A 19,368-nucleotide genomic window follows, 5' to 3' on the forward strand; every position below is an offset into this window, starting at 1 on the left:
GTTGGTTCTCCCCAGCAGCCAGCTATAAAAGCAGGCTGCGGGGTCCAACTGGCTGCTGATTGCTGCGAGCCAGTTCCAGGCTTGGCAAGCACGGTCAGCCCTTTATTTGTAAAATAAAGTACTGTTGCACTCATGCTCTGGTTCAGCCTCTCATTGCTCAAACTTAACACTGGCGACGAGGATGGGATGGCTACCAGAAGCACCTTGCAACCGCTGAGTCACTAGCCACCGATCTACAGCCCAGAGAGAGCGATCGGCTGGCGACAAGGGAAACGCTGATCCGCAGCCAGAGAGAGAGCGGTCAGCTAGCGAAACGAGCGATCAAAAGAGCAAGCGCAGATCCGCAGCCAGAGAAAGCGGTCTGAGTCAAATAGTTAGAAGCGTCTGTAGCCGCTTGTTAGCCTCGCTACGGGGAAAGTGAAGCGCTGCGAGCCGCAGCGCTCTGCATTTGGCGCGAAATTCAAACGGGTGTCATTTGAATTTCGAGCCAGTAGGAATCACAGCACAGCGCTGTAGAGAGTCACTAACGCCCACTTTTTGGCGCGAATCAAGACACCTCCAACGGCTAGCAGCCAACGTGGTAACCCAGAGAGAGAAAGAGAGGGTAGCAAAAAAACCTCTCCAGAGCTGATATCACTAGTAACTCACGGCGTTCGTAGTCCCAGAGAGATTTTTCCGCAGGTAGCCCAGCCGTTCCAGCACCATGAGTTCCAATCCAGTATTCCCGACGTTTAAACCAGACGAAGAGAAGTGGGAATCGTATAAGAACCGTTTCAATCATTACATCGATGCGGTCGGCCTGTCGGATGCGGAGAGCATCGGAAGAAATCCTATTTCCTAATCTACTGCGGAGCCACCGTTTACGATACCGCTGCAGCACTCGTGGCGCGAGAGAATTAAAAACGTTCCGTGGTCCGAGTTGCTTGAGATCCTCACAAACCACTACGCTCCCAGGCCTTCACAAATCGCCAGGAGGTTCACGTTCCGAATGAGGAAGCAATCAAGTAAGGAGACCATCAACCAATATATGGCCGCCCTCAGAACAGCAGCCCTGCACTGCGGGTTTGGAACATACCTGGAGGACATGCTCCTCGATCAATTGGTTTGTGGGGTCAAGGATCTCAACCTACAGAGGCGACTGCTAGCTAAAAAGACCTCAACCTCGCGCAAGCGGTAGAGAGGCCCTAGCAGCCGAGCTAGCAACGAACTCAGCCACCGAAATTCAGGGCCCAAGCGCCAAGCTAGCAGCGTTCCCAGTCCATTCCGAAGAGGTGGAAGCGGAGGAAGGCCACAATGATGAGAACGATGTCCATCGCCTCACCAATGACAGACGGTCGCAGGTAGGGGCCAAACAAGAATACACCGGTCCACCCAAGCACATCACCCTGTGCCTAGCCTGTGGGGATCACATCAAAGGGCCACCTGCAAGTTTAAAGGAGCCGTTTGCAACAACTGCCATAAGAGGGGGCACATTGCGAGAGTCTGCCAAGCCCCCAAAGCGCTGCACAAAGACCCCGTCCTCGCACTCGGGACCACAGAGGCAAGTATTAAACTGTCGCACGCACCGCCTTGCCAGGCGTACTTGCCACTCTGTTAGTAAAATTTCTCTCTCCGTTTCCCTAGAAGGTAAACTGTGCCACATGGAGGTTGACACAGGGTCAGCGCTCTCAATAATCTCGTGGAACACCCTCAAGAGACTCCACCCCAGCCTATCTACTACCCGGCTTCAGAGATGCCAGTTCGGTCTGAAGGACTACCAGGGAAGGCCATTCCCGTGATCGGCAGAGGCAAGTTCTTTGTCAGTTTTAGAGCTTTTAAAGGCCACCTACCTCTAGTGGTAGTTAACGGCAATCTACCCACCTTATTGGGGCTCGATTGGTTTCCCCACCTCGGCCTAGGGTTAACAGGAGTCCATGCTGTCTCAACCTCAGACACTGACTCTTATTCGCTGACTACGCAGATGTGTTCAGCGAGGAGCTGGGTGTTATAATGGAACCCCCATCTCGTTCACCGTTGACCCCCAGGCAGTCCCAATCAGATTAAAACCACGTAGAGTTCCATTTGCTATTGACCAAAACTAGGACGCTGAATTGGATAAACTACTAAAACAAGGGGTCATTGAGCCAACAGATTTCGCCAAGTGGGAGACGCCCATTGTCACACCCTCAAAAAGATGGTAGCCTGAGAATTTGCTCGGACTACAAGACAACAATCAATAAATATTTACAAGTTAGCGCCTACCCGTGCCCGTCATTCAGCACTTATTGCACACATTCGAACCGGGCAGTATTTTGGCTAAATTGGACATGTCTCAAGCATATCAACAGTTCCCTGTTGATAACCAAACAGCGGAACTTCAGACCATCGTCACTCACAGGGGTGCCTTCCGATGCAAGCGTCTCCAATTTGGCGTAAGTGTTGCCCGGGTATTTTTCAATCCCTCATGGAGCGGATTTTACAGGGCCTCCCTGGTGTAGTACCCTACTTGACGACATCTTGGTCTCGGCCAGGGACAGACCCCAACTCTTCCAGAGAGTGCGAGCAGTGTTAGAGAGGTTCAGACAGCATGGCCTCAAGTTAAAAAAAAGAAAAATGCGCCATTGCCACTAGACAGGTGGACTTTCTGGGTTATAAAATTGGCGCCTCTGGCATTCACCCCCTGGAGTCCAAGGTCAGGGCGATCCACACAAAGCTCCCACACCGACCTCCAAAACAGAGCTACAAGCTTTCTTGGGACTCCTAAACTTTTATGCATCCTTTTTGCCCCATAAAGCCTCAGTAGCCGAACCCTACACAGATTACTAGACAAAAAGTCACCGTGGCACTGGGGGCACAAAGAAGACCAGGCGTTTAACGCGTCAAATCACTACTTACGTCAGAGGCAGTGCTCATCCAATTCGACCCCAACCTTCCTTTAGTACTGGCATCCCCTTTTGGAATTGGGGCGGTCCTTAGTCACCGACTCGCCAATGGCGCCGAGGCCCCCATCGCTTTTTCTCCAGGACGCTCTCGGCCACGGAGCGAAATTACAGCCAAATAGACAAGGAAGCCCTAGCAGCTGTTGCAGCCGTGAAAAGTTTCACGAATTCCTTTTGGCCACTTCTTGAACTGGTCACCGACCATAAGCCCCTCCTGGGCCTACTGACCGTGACAAACAGACACCTCAAGTCCTCTCCCCTCGGATGACAAGGTGGACACTTTTCCCTAGCGGCCTACTCATACAAACTTATCCACCGCCGGGCAAAACTCTATCCCACGTTGACGCGCTCAGTCGCTGCCCTTACCGCTCCGGCTGAAGACCCAGCTCCTGTCAATGCCATTTTTGAAATCACCCAGTTGGACCTGCCCATCACCGCCCTTGACATCACCGCCAAAACCAAGGCAGACCAAACGCCGCCCAGGTGCTCGACTGGGTGAGGAGGGGTGGCCGGGAGGCAATGTTGATAACAAATTCGCACCCTTTAAGACTCGCATGCAGGAGCTGTCCAGTTTGCAGGGTTGTCTACTGTGGGGCACTCGAGTGGTCATCCCGACCTCACTGCGCACCCGAGTCCTGGAAGCGTTGCACGAGGGACACCCCGGCATTGTGAGAATGAAGGCGTTGGCACGCAGCTACGTGTGGTGGCGGGTCTAGACGAGGACATTGTCAATTGGGTAAGTTCCTGCAGCATTTGCCAGGAATCCCGTCCTGCTCCCCATCGCCACCCCTACCAGATGGGAGCGCCAGCGCCTTGGTCTAGAATCCATATCGATCTGGCCGGCCCGTGCATGGAAAGATGTTCCTAGTGGTCGTGGACGCTTATTCCAAGTGGATAGATGTGGCGCAGCTATCCACGACCACCACACTAGCAATCACCAACGTGTTAACGCGCCTGTTGTACACATGGACTACCCGACTCCTTGGTCTCCAATAATGGCCCACAGTTCGCATCAGTAGAATTCAGCCCTTTTGCAGCCAACCTAGGCATTCGCCACATTTTCACAGCCCCATTTCACCCTGCGAGTAATGGGTTGGCTGAAAGGGCCGTCAGGACCACCAAAGAGGCCCTCGCTAGGTTTGGCAGAGATGACTGGCACCACAAACTCTCACGGTTCCTGATGAGCCAGCACTCAACCCCTGTGCAGTCACCAATAAGTCCCCAGCGGAACTTCTGATGGGCCGGCGCCTGAGGACTGTATTAGATAGACTGCACCCACAATACTGCCCTGACTCTCCCCTGCTTCCACTTCGGGGTTAGACATTTTATGTTACAGGAGCCGATATTCGCAAGGAATTTCGCTGGGGACCCACTTTGGATTCCGGGCGAGGTCATCGCCGTCACCGGGCCGAGATCGTATAGAGTCAGGCTGGAGGATGGTCGCGTCTGGAGGAGACACATAGACCAACTCAGAAGGCGCCTCAGCAACCTCGCAAACAAGAATCCAGAGTCTCCAGTCGAAGGGAACCGTCCCATCCGCCACCCAGCCACACCGCACCCAGTGACCAGTCTGCGCCAGCGTCGTTCGGTCAGCCCAAACTCGGACAACAGCGCCCAGAGAGTTGACCAACCGGATCCAACCACGAGTTTGACTCCAGAAACCAACCCGGTGGTTTCCGAGGATGCCCAGTCCAGAGAGAGTGTTGGCGACACTATGCCAGCTCAACCGTCACAGACTGATACCGAACAGTCAGACAATGTTCCCGAGTTGCGCCGCTCCGGGCGCCAACACAAACCCCCATCTACCTCAAGGACTATGCGTGTTCGCATCTGGGGGAAGGGGTGTTATGTCCTGAGGACTCAAGGAGTTCTCACTCAGGTCCACTCACTTTGTGTGGGCGTTATTCCCCCATTCCCATTGGTCGGTTCTCCCCAGCAGCCAGCTATAAAAGCAGGCTGCGGGGTCCCAACTGGCTGCTGATTGCTGCGAGCCAGTTCCAGGCTTGGCAAGCACGGTCAGCCCTTTATTTGTAAAATAAAGTACTGTTGCACTCATGCTCTGGTTCAGCCTCTCATTGCTCAAACTTAACACTACCTATTTCTGAAGCTGCTGCTAAGCAGACAAGCGGATCCAAACTATTCCTTAATAATATTCTGCTCCTTGACCAGTAAAGACAGCCTAGCACTCTTAAATAATTCTATCTGTTCCATTTGCAAAAGAAGGTACTGTCCTAGCCAGTATTAAATGCCACTTTCAGGATTAATTCAGTCTCTCTATACAACATGTCTCTGCTTTGCAATGTGATGAGAAGAAGGATTGATTGTCTCTGATATTGCATTACCTGGTATGTCATCCATTTCTCCATTGCTGTGTCTGAACCTGTCTCCTTCTACGCGGACATTTGGACACAGGACATCTGCAAAGAGAGGGAAGAGAAAGGAAAGGACATTTAAACTAGAGTTATTGCTAAGATCTCCATTGATTTTTTTTTCCTTTTGTTTTTTTATCACCTCTTGGCAAAATAGAAATAATATTTAGTACTTTTCTACCCTTTTGATAATACGCTGGAAACTCTACGAGCCCTGGGTATCTCCATTGCCAACAAAAACACTACAAAGAAAGTTGTATAAACTGGCGGAAAGAACTGGCATCATAAACAGAATCGACTGCCCAGATTGCAACTGACACCACACAGGGTAAATAAGGCCCCAATTACAGTAAAATAACAATGAACACAAAACTGCAAAGAAAGAAAACCAGAACATCTTAGTGACAGGCTACTTCTGCTGACTGCCAGCTACCTGCAAATCCACCAGGCTCAAGGTTGACTCAGCCTTCCATCCTTCTGAGGTGGGTAAAATGAGAACCCAGATTGCTCGGGGCAAGCTGCTGAACTCTGTAAACTGCTTAGAGGCTGTAAAGCACTCTGTAAACTGCTTTAGGCTGTAAAGCACTGTAAAAGTGGTATATAAGTCCTAAGTGCTATTGCTATCTCATAGCTACCTATGTCCTCAAAATCACTCACACATTTGACTGGAATAATGGAGAAAGAATCAACCAAACAAACATCAGAAGAGTCAGGAATTTCTGAAAGTCTGACACTCAAATCAAGGAGCCATCAGAAGGAAAAAAAAAACATTGGATAGGATTTACAGACTATCAGATACAAGATCCAAACCATTCACCTCAGATTGACAAGGCAGGCCAATGAGAACAGAATTAACCCGAATCAACAGTACAGAATTCAAGCCCACATAGATTATAAATATAGCAAGACAAGTCCCATTTCTGGAAAATTGTACTGATGAAGCTGTATTGGAATGCACAGGACAGAATTTGTAATCTATGCTCTGGTGCAGACCTTCCCAAGCCTAGAGACCCTCAAGCAGAGGTGGTATTCAGCAGGTTCTGATCAGTTCTGGAGAACCGGTAGCGGAAATTTTGAATAGTTCAGAGAACCGGCAAATACCACCTCTGACTGGAGATTTTACAGTATCCTTCCCCTGCCACACCCACCAAGCCACACCCAGAGAACCGGTGGTAAAAAAAATCTTACCACTGCCCTCAAGGAAAGAGTGGTCTACCACTATTCCAAGAGATGGATACACCACTTATAGAACAGACTACTTTTATTCTCTTCACCATCTATTCTTTAGAAAAGAACCTTTACAGGGCAGGCGAGAAAGTTGAACGTTGGGGTAAGATTAGAAACAGCAAGATTTGACATAGAACTCTCTTGCCTGTCTGTGAGACTTTCAATGCTCCCACCGCTCCTGAATAGGGGGGGAAACCCCACCACAACAGACTTAAGTTGGTCAAGGTATTAACATCTAACTGAATTCCTCAGGTCCTAAAAAGTCTTCTAAAGTCTCACTGATTCCTCTAAAGGCCCAAAGCAAAAAGGAACACAACTTATCTTTAAATTCTGGAACAACCTAAAAAAGCTACCTGTGCTATCATGAGCTCCAGCATCACTTTCTTTAGACTGGGGGATAAGCCCGTTTCTTCTCAGGCAGTAGTTGGCAACTCCATGTTTGCGTAAGAGGTGGCGTTCACAGTTAGATTTGGTAGAAAAGAAGGCATCACATTTTTGACAAGGGAAGGGCTTCTGACCTGAATGAAGCAGGGAAAAAAAACACAATAACTCCGGAATTATCCGGATACTCAAATGTCTTTCCACTCCAAGGAAGATTCATGAAGAAGCCATGATTGACTAAGCAAAGAGTTGCATGGGACAGCTGATAAATCCCTTCTACCACGAGAAAAGTTCACGTCAACAAGTTAGCATGTTTCAACCAGTCACAGAGGATGGATGAATCTAATTTTATGATGCAGAACCAGATGATCTTCCTCAACTGTTGAGAATAAACCAGTGTGTTAGCTATAGTGAAGATAATTGCCACCAAGGAGGAGGTACTTATTATAATACTTGTTGGAAGTTATAAGATGTTCAGCCACTTTTCTTTCCACAACAAGGATTTTCTTTCTTTGTTAATTTATATAATACTTTAAAGAATTAGAAGAAATAAGCGTCTCCATGTTTCTAGCCCAGGATGAAGCAGGTTAGATAATGATCAAATCTAAAAAAAAAAAAAAATACTTCTTGGTTATGGAAGAAATTTATTTTGGCCTTCCATCTATCCTGCTGGTCTGCAGACATAAATATGGAATGATTGAAATTGCATTGTTTGGTCAACTTGGAAAAGAAAATCTGAGTTTTCCTAACAAGCGAAGCAAGCTGGGTCTGAAATTTACTAACAGTGAGAACAATTAACCAGTGGAATGGCTTGTCTTCAGAGGTTGTGGGTGTTCCATCACAGGAGGCTTTTAAGAAGAGATTGGACAGTCACTTTTCTGAAATGGGATAGGATCTCCTGCTTGAGTGGAAAGTTGGATTAGAAAGACCTCCAAGGTCCTTTCCAATTTAGTTATTTTGTTATTCTGAAGAAAGCAAACCAACAACTGAAGATAGCTAGCTAAATAAGTGCTAAGCTGTGTACATCAATATATAGCACTTGAACAAATTAGGGCCGCATAGTTCATAGCAGTTCACACACTATTTTCATCTATGACATGTACCATTTAACTCATTAATCTCATTCTAGGAATGTTTGCCCTCTGACATATACCGTTGCCCTTTGAGGGAAGGTCTTGACTATTTGCTTCCTGCTGAAATGCAATAATCCTGCCCTAACTTATGCAATCATGACACTGGACATTATATTGTTTGCAGAATGAACTCCAAAGGCTACAACAGCTGACTAAGAAGCAGAAGAAATAATACACATACCTTAACAAAAACCAAAACTGATTTACCAAGATCAGGCATGTAATTTTGGACCTGACTTTAATAAATACAATATGTATCATCAAAGCATATGTTTGTTCAACCAATGCAAGATACTGCACATTTAACAATTATGACCAGATTATGGTACACCACTGGTATGAATAAACAGTTATATAAATACATGCAGGGGAAAAACAAATGAAACATTCAAAACCAATGGAGGCTTATTCATGCAATAGGCTCATGTTTATAAATATGGAATCTCTTCCTCCTGTTAGAGGATTGAGCAGGTTGCTGCTTCATTCATCCCCAAATGTTTTCAGGGTTTCCAGATTTGTATAAAAGTGATTAACAACCATGTCTATTGACCTTCAGCTGAGAAGCAATCATTAAGTGGTATGTATCAAAATAGAATATAGCTGTGTGATGACTCATAATATAAGAAAAAGCCACAGTAATTGGCAAAATATCAAAAAAAAGTCCAAAATCATCCCAAACAGAATGATCCAGCTTTGTTCAGATCTGAGAAATAATTTTCCTTTCCTTTCCTTTTTTCCCCTGAACAATCCTGGCTCTTTCCAGCATTTTATCAGAGATGGTAAATATTTCTCCCCCTTTTCTTAGAATGTGGAACACATCATTGATTTCAATGTGGTAATAGGAGGCAAACTTGCTTCGTTAGTTCCAATGTTCTTTCTTGGGAAACACAAAAGATGGAGGAAGTGAATACTACTAAAATTCTCATATGTTGCACTTCTTTGCATACAAATAGATGAAGAATTCTAGAGAGCTGGACATGAGAAAAACACTGGGGGGAGGAGGAGGAAGAGGAGGAGGAAGAGGACAGTGTGGCCTTGTCTCTCTCTCTTGAGCTTGGTGGTTTTCTTGCAGACATTTCATGACCCATCTAGGGAACATCATCAGTGCTAGAAGGGGGTGGGGTTTGTGGAAAGGAGGAAAAGGAGGAAGAGGAGGAAGAGGAGGAGGAGAGTGTGGTCTTGGCTCCCTCTCTCTGTGAGCTTGGTGGTTTTCTTGCAGACATTTCATGACCCAACTAAGGGACATCATCAGCCTGGAGAGGAGGAGGAGGAGGAGGAAGAGGAGGAGGAGGAAAGTCATTGCTATTTACATTCAGTCTATAAGTTGTGACTTCTTTTAAAAAAAAACTTTTCTTTTTAACTATTGGATCTTTCCCAAGGGTCTGGCGTAGTTAAAAATGTTTTCATAATATATGTGTTGTTCCAAGTAATACAGTTTTCATAATTGATGTATTCATATTATATCCATTCCTATTTTTTTCCATGTGGTTTTTGGTAAAGCACATCGACCACAATTATTAAAACCACAATGAAAATTGGAAATAACACCTTAAGACACAGAGGGAAAACATCATTTATAAAACCATGCCTAACTAGCTTTTTATTTCCTGTCCATTCATCGGGCATTCAAATTGCCAGTGCCAAGAAAAACAGCTTCCTCCCTCGCTAACAAGTTTTGAGTCGAAGCCCACAAGTTCCTTTGCCTTCCAGCTGCTCTTCAAAGAACTGAGCCCCAGAATTGATTTAAGGAAATGAAGAGGAACGAGACACAGGAAACTCAAATGGGGAGAGAGACCAAAGTGAAGTCATGGCCCTGAAGACAAATGAGCTTCTAGTAGAGAAGGCACTCAAGCTTGCAAGACTGAGTCCAAAATCTTTAATTAATTGCAACAATTGTCAATGTACGTAGGTGGATTAATTAATAGTGAATCACATGTGAAGCTCCTTTAGATTGGGATTGCTAATTAGATCTTTTTTGTTCACCCTTGTTAACCAAATCAAATCATTTATAATGGATTGTATTGTTATATTTTTCATGAAAAAGGGTCTTTGATATCATAGGTTAGTATGATGTCAGTCATAAGGTGCAAATACCTTATGGGTTGGGATTTTTCTGGTTCGGACCGGGTCGAGCCAGCTGGTAGTTCCGGTGATCATTTGGACTCACCCTGCCCTTTTCCTGTGCTTTATTTCTTTGTTTTTGATCACAGCTGATTTGTGCAGCAGACCGGTTTCCTGCGCATCAGCTGTTTTACGCACAGGGGATGCAGCCAGAGGTGGTATTCAACTGGTTCACACCTACTCAGGCGAACCGGGAGCGGTTATTTGGTGTGGGTCATTGAACCGGTGGTGACCCTGGCTGGCCATGACCCCAACCTGGTCACCCGGTCCTCACTTGCGATTGCTCTCCTAGCTTTCCATTCCCCACGTCCTCTTTCTCCCTGGGGGAAAGGAAGAAAGGCATGGACGCTGCAAGTATCGCTTTCCCCGAGTGAGTTAAAGTGTCTGGAGTGAGAAGGAGTGCGGTCTGACAGGGGAGGTGCGGGTGAATCGAGCCTTGGAGCACTTTTGCAATGTTAAAGAAATGCATTTTGGAAGCAGCAGGTCCTTTAAAAACTTCTCCAAGGATTCCCCATGGATGCTGCAAGTATGGCTTTCCCCTTGTGAGTTAAAGTGCTGGAGTGAGAAGTAGTGCGGTCTGACAGAGGGGGTGGGGGAATCCAAGCCTTGGAGAAATTTAAAGGAGCTGCTTCCAAAATGCTTGTCTGTTAAAGTGCTCTGTGTGTGTGTGTGTGTGTGTGTGTGTGTGTGTGTGTGTATGAGAGAGAGAGAGAGAAAAAAAAGAGAGAGAGAGAGAGAGAGGAAGGGAGAGAAAGAAAGAAAAAAATAGGAAGAGAGAGAGAGATAAAACTCTGTGCTATTATTTTTAATTGTTCCATCATTTATCATGTGTTAATATTTTACACTTCCCTACACCTAGAGTGATTTTTCTGCCTTTCTTTTGCCCAGGGCTACCACATATTTTTCAGGGTTTGTATGTATTCAATGTCAATAGTCCAGAGCATAAAATACACATGTGTTTAACAAGAGTTGAAAAGGGACCTTGGAGGTCTTCTAGTCCAACCTCCAGCTCAGGCAAGAAAACTGAGGATGCCAAACTCTGAGTAGAAGTCCTGGGAAAGGTGTGAGAATAATACTTAGAAGGGACCTTGGGGTGAACCCTATACCATTTCAGAGAAATGGCTGTCCAGTCTTTTCTTAAAAACTTCCAGTGATTGAGCATCCAGAACTTCTGGAGACAGGCAGTTCCACTAGTTAATTGTTCTCACTCACGGGAAGTTTCTCCTTAGTTTTAGGTTGCTTCTCTCTGTTCAGTTTCCATCCATTGCTTCTTGTTTTCATTCTGCTTCTTTGGAAAATACATTGTCCACTTGTGGCAGCCCCTTAAAAGCCTGTTGCCTATCACTCTCTTGGGTAAAGCATGTGAGCCATTTCCTCCTTTCAGTGGTCCATGAAAGTACATCTATAGTATGCCGATAATAAAGTCAAAAAAGGTGAACAACATTTTTACAGAACTATAGATAAGTTGAGGCTGAGTGACAAGGAATGGCTGGGAGGGGAGGGGCCAGGTGAGGCACCTTGATATGAGTGACATTGAGTTGGCCACGCACACCCAGTCACATGACCACCAAGCCCGCTCACCCAGTCACACGACCACTAAGCATGTCCATCCAGTTACATGACCACCAAGCCTCGCCCACCAAATAAGCCACGCCCAAAATAGTTTGACACCCTCCATTCTTCTTTATGGAGTCTTTTAGATATTGGAACACTGGTATCATGTCACCCTTGGTCCTTCCTTTCACTTGGCTAGACATGTCCAACTCTAGCAACCGTTCTTCATGTTTTAGCCTCCAACCCCCTAATCATTGTTGCTCTTCTCTGTACTCATTTTAGAGTTTCAATATCTTTTTTACATCATGGCAACCAAAACTGGATTCAGTATTCCAAGTATAGAATTGCCAAGGCATTTTAAAGTGGAATTAACACTTTACACGATCTTGGTTGTATCCCTCTGTTAAATGCAGCCTAAGACTGCATTGGTTTTTTTCACAGCTTCAGCACACCGCTGGCTGATATTTAAGTCATTATCCAATACGACTCCCTGATTCCTCCTATAAACTACTATTGAGCCAGGTACTACCTAAACCCATGCATTTCGTTTTTCTTGCCTAAATGTAAAACCTTATATTTTTCACCACTGAATTTTATTTTTGTTAGGGCCCAATGTTCAAGTCTGTCAAGATCCTTCAGTATTTTCAGCCTATCTCCTGGAGTGTTGGCTATTTCTGACACTTGTGTAAAATAGAGCAGGTTAAAGGACAGATGGTTGCATAAATATCTTAAATACCATCCTTTCAATTTATCTAGTATCTTCTCTTTCTCTCAGTTATTTTTTTTTTTTACCATTTGTATGCTTTCTGAAGCATTTGATGTCCATGTGTGTTACCAATAAAGGAGAATATTTACAGCCAAGGTTTGAAGTGAGAGGACCTTGGTGTTCTCTCAGCTTGATAGTTTTCTTGCAGACATTTCATTGCTCAAACTAGGTACCAGACCAACAATCAATAAGACTCTGCCCGGAGTTGTCGGTTATGAAATAGGTGGCATATAAGTTTCCTAAATAAATAAATATAAACAATACTCCAATTAAGGAACTGCCAAACAAGCTACCAATAAACAGCCTATTCAAGGAACTGCCAAGATCACGCTTGTTGCTCCTTTCCCGGGGGAGGTTTTGAAGTATTTCTGGTGGGACTACCAGATTCTGTAACAGCTTTGTTCCCTTGGACTTCTGTCTGGTAAATTCACAAGATTCGTTTCTCTCACCATATACACCTATACATCCGAACTAGACTGTATTGTTTCTCTGTGTCATGTATATGCATTATTTTATATTTATTTCTTGATTTCCTTTGTCATGTTTATGTGGTGTATATTGGAGTGGTGACCCTTTGAGAGCTGTATGCAATGAAATTTCATTATAATGTATGTCTATTAGTGTACATTTAAAGTGACAATAAAGTTATTCTAAGTCTAAATCACTCCCATCAATACTGACAGAATAAGGCATTAGAATATAAAATGACAGCAAACCCCATTCCTCACTAGCATTGATGATGTTACCTAGTTGTGTAATAAAATATCTGAAAGAAAACAACCTAGCTCAGAGAGCACCAAGAACCCCTTGGTCTTTTTTTGTTTGTTCGTATTTTTTTCTTGTTCACTGCCATCAAATATTAATTTTTGATAAGGGAAAAAAAAGGGGTGGCATCTTAGACCCATTTATGAATGTCCCAAAGGTGTTTTTTCAGGAGGCAACTGGACTTCCTTGTTTTGTCTTTGAAGATGTTTCACTTCTCATCCAAGAAGCTTCTTCCGTTCTGACAGGATAGTGGAGAATGTCAGAGCTGAAGAAGCTTCTTGGATGAGAAGCGAAATGTCTTCAACAAAAAAAACAAACAAACAAGAAAGTCCAATTGTCTCCTGAAAAAAGCACCTTTAGGACAACCATGACCTGGATGACTGAGAATCTCTACAGACTTTTACACCCGTTCATAAAAAAAACTCTGTTGCTCTCATAAAAGATCAAGTAAAATGGCAAGTTTCCACAACTCAGCAAACCAATTAAGCGAGTTTTTTGAAAACGTTAATGATCGTACAAAGGCCCTTATGCAGATCGAAAACCAGCCAGTATTTCGCCCCTGTTTTGTCTACAGCAAATTACAGGGAACGAGGAAACAATTACAGTGACGGCTTGTCTGCTTATAAAATCGGACCCTGTAACTTTCATTTAACCGCGTGTGTCTCAGTCAACCAAGTGCCAATTTGGAGAGCAAGTGAGTCACAGTCAGCTGGGAGTTTGGATCATGCTATTTCCAGAAGCAAAATTAGAGATGAGACAGGAACAGCAGCTGTTCTGCTCATTTGGCCTCCGGCAAGAATTCAGACCTCAGACCAAACTGAGTAGTTAAGCGGGAAAAAAAACAAAAGCCTTGGAATGCGGAAACATTTCAATGGAAAAATTTCAATGGTTCAGATTTTGCTGAGAGGCATATCCAAAGATTTTTGTCTGTCTTTCTGTCTGTCTATCTTCCTCTAGGTGTCATCTGTCAAAGAAGAGGGAGTCATGCTATTCTCCAAAGCACCTGAGGGCAGGACAAGAAGCAACAGGTGTCAACTAATCAAGGAGAGAAGCAACCTGGAACTAAGGAGAAATATTCTGATAATTAGAACAATTAACCACTGGAACAACAAAGTGGTGGGACTCATCTCTGAGGGGGATGAGTCTGCCTATTCAGATGAGGTGGATCAGTTGATTTCGTGGTATGGAGACAATAACTTGGTCCTCAACACCAATAAGACCAAGGAGCTTATAGTGGACTATAGAAGGAACAGATCAGACATCCAGCCCTTGCTTATCAATGGAGACCGAGTGGAGCAAGTGGCCAGTTTTAAGTTTCTGGGTGTTACCATAAAAGAGGACCTGACCTGGGGTGCTCACATTGCAGCACTGGTCAAAAGGGCCCAGCAGAGATTATACTACCTGAGACTTCTCAGAAAACAACAACTGAATGAACTACTGGTGGTGACCACTGCAACATAGACAGCATCTTAACTTATTGCACCTCTGTATGGTTTGCCAATTGCACAGGGGCAGATAGGAAAACTCTCCAGAGGGTTAATGTCATTGCCCAGAAGATCATTGGTTGTCCTCTCCCCTCTTTGGAAGAGCTCTATAGCTCCTGCTGCCTTAAGAAAGTTCAAAACATTCTCAAAGATCCATTTCATCCACACTCAAAGTGTGTGCACGCACACAAAGCACGCCCACCAAAGCACGCCCACCGAACTGATGGTAAAAGTGTTTGAATCCCACCATTGATCCAAAATCCAGTGGAAACTTGAAGTAGTTTCAGCTGGAGTGAAAATATTTCTAATTTTACAGGCACCAATGTTAGTTTTGCTTCTCACACTCTTTTTCAGCGTAACATTCAGGAGTGTATTCTCACAGATGTTGGCAGTGATGATGATCTATTGATATGGGGTTCCTAAATAAAAGGAGATTTGGTAACTTCAGAGTAGTCCCAAGAGCATTTGTCCTGTTGCACCAATTTTGGTTAATTCAGTGCAGCAATATTTTGAGTCAAGTCAGCCACGGAAAGTTTCCATGTTGTGTTTCACTATCCTATATCTATCCCTGTGGCTTCTATAATGACAGATGCCTTGAGTCTGTAGAGAACAGATGCATCTTATATGTTTATAACACGCATATAGAATCTTCTAAAAGGGCTTGAGAAATTTGTTTGTGCATGAACGAAAAAATGATACTTACCACAGAAGAATGGTTGCAGAAATTGATGGAGTTGACTGAAATGGCAAAAAATTGACTACTCTGATTAAAGAAAAGAACATAAGTACTTTTATTTCCACTTCTTACCACTTCTGATTTTTGTGCTTGATGTGGAAAAGAATCGAAGTTTGACTTTGGGTTTTATAGATTAGATTGATAGATTCTTTATAGAAATGACTTGTTCGTACTTTTGTGAAAAAAAAAAAAAGTTGTGCCTTGATGCTAATGCCTTATTTTAAAGTAACAGAGAGAGTCAGAAGTCAATGATTCATTTTATTGTCTTTCACCTACCTTTCCTCACTTCTCTTTCCTCTTTCCCTTCCTTCCTTAGTGTTCCTCTATTTACTTTTATGTTTTGTATTTTATAATACTTAATAACTTAATAAAAATGTTTGAAAGTAAAAGAAAAGAAAATAAAAAAAGAGAAATTTGTTTTCGTAGGAACGAGACTTTAAAAAAGAAAGTGTCCTTGTTTTCTTTTAAGAACATTTATAGCTTCCAGTTGTGATAATAAATCTTTGCCCTACTTGTCTCTTCCAATCTACCCATGCTTCTATTAATACCTATTTTTTGTCCCTCATTAAGCTGATATTTTCTTGAAATTTTATTTGCTTTCAAGAACAGATAGGCGTTCATCCGTCAAAGATTCCTTTGGGAGCTGTGCTGTAGAGTGAATGTTGAACTGGTATCACTATCAAGATTGCCCTGGAAAAATCTAGAAAAGTTACAAGAGAAATCTAATACAAGTAGATCTCGACTTACAACCACAATGGAGCCCAACATTTCTGTTGCTAAATGAAACATTTGTTAAGTGAATTTTGCCCCATTTATGACCTTTCTTGCCACAGTTATTCAGTGAATCACTGCAGGTATTAAATTAGTGACATGGTTGTTAAGTGAATCTGGTTTCCCCAGGACCTTACGACCGTCATAAATATGAACCAGTTACCAAGTATCCAAATTTTGATCATGTGACCATGCTGCAATGGTTGTAAATGGGAAAAGCTGCCATAAGTCACTTTTTTCAGTGCCCTTGTAACTTTGAACGGTCACTAAATGATGTGTTGTAAGTCGAGGATTACCTGTAAGGACAAAGCATAAGGACAAAGAGGGTACCAGTGGATTTTTTTTTCCTCTTTCTTCCTGGAAATTTAGATTTAGACTATTTAGGCTTTGCAAATAAAAATAATAATAGAAGTTGAACAACGTGCTAGAGTTTTTACAACGTTGGTTTGCATATGCATATACTATATGTACGGTATGTGTGTGTATAAATTTATTCATATGTATGTGTATACATATCTGCATCTATCTATTTGGTACTGTTCTGACCCAGGCTTTGTAAACTGTAATTATTCACAAACTTGTTTTAAAAGCAAAACCTATTTTATTGCAACGCTGGGAATTGTTTTCATTTCCAGCCGAAATTAATCTTAAATGGTCCCCCCAGATAAGTACACACTTTTCAGTTTTGTGAAGTGCTGCTAAAAACAGAAGTATCCAATTAACTATAAAAGAAACCAACTGAAGTACAAAAAAAACCCCACCCCAATCAATGTACACAGAGCTTCAAGGATGACTCGGAACCGATCAAGCTACTTTGCTTCCTGCAAAGGTTTCATCATCTAGGCCTGACTTTTATCCCTTATGGGAGGGGCAATCAACTCCCAGCCTTACTCCTGAGTCTCCCCTTTTGTTTCATCTGCTGTCTCCTTCTAGCAGCTCTGCACACATGCGCACTGGGAACAGGCTCTCCTGGGTCCTCTGCTTCGCTGCTGCCAGATTCTAGAGGCTCCGAAGACAGCACCCCACTCCCAGATGGTCCTGGCCCCATCCCTTCATCAGATGCAGGACCCTTGTCCGAGTCCTCTCCAGACTCCCTGACTGGTCCCCATTCTTCCCCACTGTCTGATTCCGCTGCCATCTGCACAGGCTGCCGGCAAACCAAAATAGGTACACATGTGTCATATGCCATATGAATGGACACACATGAAAAATGAAATAAATGAGATCCCTTCAAAGCAAGCTACAAAATCAGATGAATTGTTTTTGCAAGTGGAAAGCAAACTGTGCTTTCTTATAGACATGCCAGGAGAGCACTAGTTCTAGCAAATAGTAGAAATAATAATATTAATAATTTATTTCATTTATATGCCACCTGACATCCAGCAACTTCAGCAGTTCTTTTGGGTTAACCTTTATCTATAGGATTAGAGAAGTGGCCACCCTAAAATCTTTTTTTTTTTTAATGTGAAATTATAGCTGCCTTCAAATGAATTGTCCATTGTCTTAGCAGTTTAATTCCATCTGTTTGGGTCATGAATCATGCAGAAGAAAGGCTGTTAATGGCTTTTATACAGCCATTTCTCCTCTTATTCACTGTGACATCAAAGCAAAGGAAAACAAATAATGGTGAATAGTTAATCTTGCTCAGTGGGGTTAAAATTCCTGGGCACCACCAACAATAATTAAAAGATCAATTCATTTAACATTCGATCTGCAACCAGAGACTTTTAATGATTCACACAGGCAAAAGGATATTAGATTTAATCCTGGCATCTTTACCATCAAAGGCAAAATAGAGAAAGAGATATTCTTAATTAGACAGGTCTTGATTTACCCGCTTTGTTGTTTTCATCCTCTGGGCCTACTTACTAAATAGATATTAACCTTAATAAACTTCAGTGAAATTTGATAGAATAGACTACTGCAATGATTTTTGATCTTGGCCTCTTGAAGATGGGAGGACTTCAATTCCCAGAATTCCCCAGCCAGCAACCCTGGGGATGGGTGGGAGTTGAAGTCCACCCATCTTTAAAGGGGCCAAGGTTTAAAAACCCTGGACTACAAATTTTAGGATTGTTCCCTAATTATTTTGAATTAAGTCTTATCATACTAAAGGGACAGCAAAAACAGTTGTACTCTTATGTTATTCTGCCTGTTAATCAAATTTGCTCTTTCCTTTTTACCAAAAAAGTTTTAAATAGTTTTCTAGTTACCCTGAACAGTTGAAATTTTCAGATTTTGTAACATTTAGTAAGTAGAGGATATGGTTTTCTTTTTATATTTTGTTCATTATGGTTTATCATTAATTGTGTTTTTCTTTTTACTTCTATTTAGTTTGTTTTTCTTGGTTTCCCTTCTCCCCAGTTAGTTTGAAATTTTATGTATTTTCTTTGAATCTTGTTATAAAATAAACAAATTTTAAAAATACTGAATGGTACTCCTTTTGGATTGTCCAAAATTGCTGTAAAGTTTAATTTGACAAGAAAGGAAAGGTATTAAACACATAGAGAATAACTGCATTATTTACAGTGAATTTAATTTAAAACAAATGTAAATTTCATTGAATCTAAAATACTTTTCTTAAGGCCATACTGCTCTTTCCTATTTACTCTCAAGAATTCAGCTTAGGGAAAAAATATTCTTAGCCGTGAACTAATTCTAAAGATATTGACTTTAATTTTATTTAATTTTTAATCACATTTTAACTTTATTAACTTTGTATATTAACTTTGATATAGTTTAATTAACAATGACATTGATGCCACAATCAATTACCATATGTAATTATGGTAAGCTATCCTGAATGTTTACAAAAAAAAAAAAAAAGAGCGAAGAGAGACTGGCTGACCAATACACAGATAAATAGAAAAATAACAAATAAAAATAGATAAATGAAGTCAGATCTGGAGAAATGAAACCTTGTACATTCCATTGAACTCAGTTCTCATCCTTGCAACAAAATTAATCACATTCCTGGAGCTATGTTTTTAAATTTTGTAAATTAAAGTAGGGAAAAGGATACCCTGTTTCACAAAGACTTCCGGACTAAAGTCAATTAATTCCGCTGAAATAAAAATAATAAAAACTGGTAAAAAGAAGTTGGTATTAAGGGAAATAACCAAGGAAATGAGGAACAATAACAA

At 42.7% G+C, this 19,368-nt stretch overlaps 1 protein-coding gene across 2 annotated transcripts in view; it reads right to left on the reverse strand.

Moving 5' to 3' along the window:
- Window positions 1–19,368, reverse strand: part of COL22A1 (collagen type XXII alpha 1 chain) — a 257,920-nt gene that overhangs the window by 139,263 nt on the left and 99,289 nt on the right. For both annotated transcript variants that reach the window (XM_087931748.1, XM_087931750.1), the window contains one exon: window positions 5,261–5,335. In XM_087931748.1, coding sequence (XP_087787874.1) covers window positions 5,261–5,335 — 75 coding nt within the window. The remainder of the gene's footprint in view (window positions 1–5,260; window positions 5,336–19,368) is intronic.

The sequence above is a fragment of the Pseudonaja textilis genome, chromosome 3, assembly GCF_049901715.1.
Source record: "Pseudonaja textilis isolate UNSWEBS1 chromosome 3, rPseTex1.2, whole genome shotgun sequence".
Taxonomy (NCBI): Eukaryota; Metazoa; Chordata; class Lepidosauria; order Squamata; family Elapidae; genus Pseudonaja; species Pseudonaja textilis.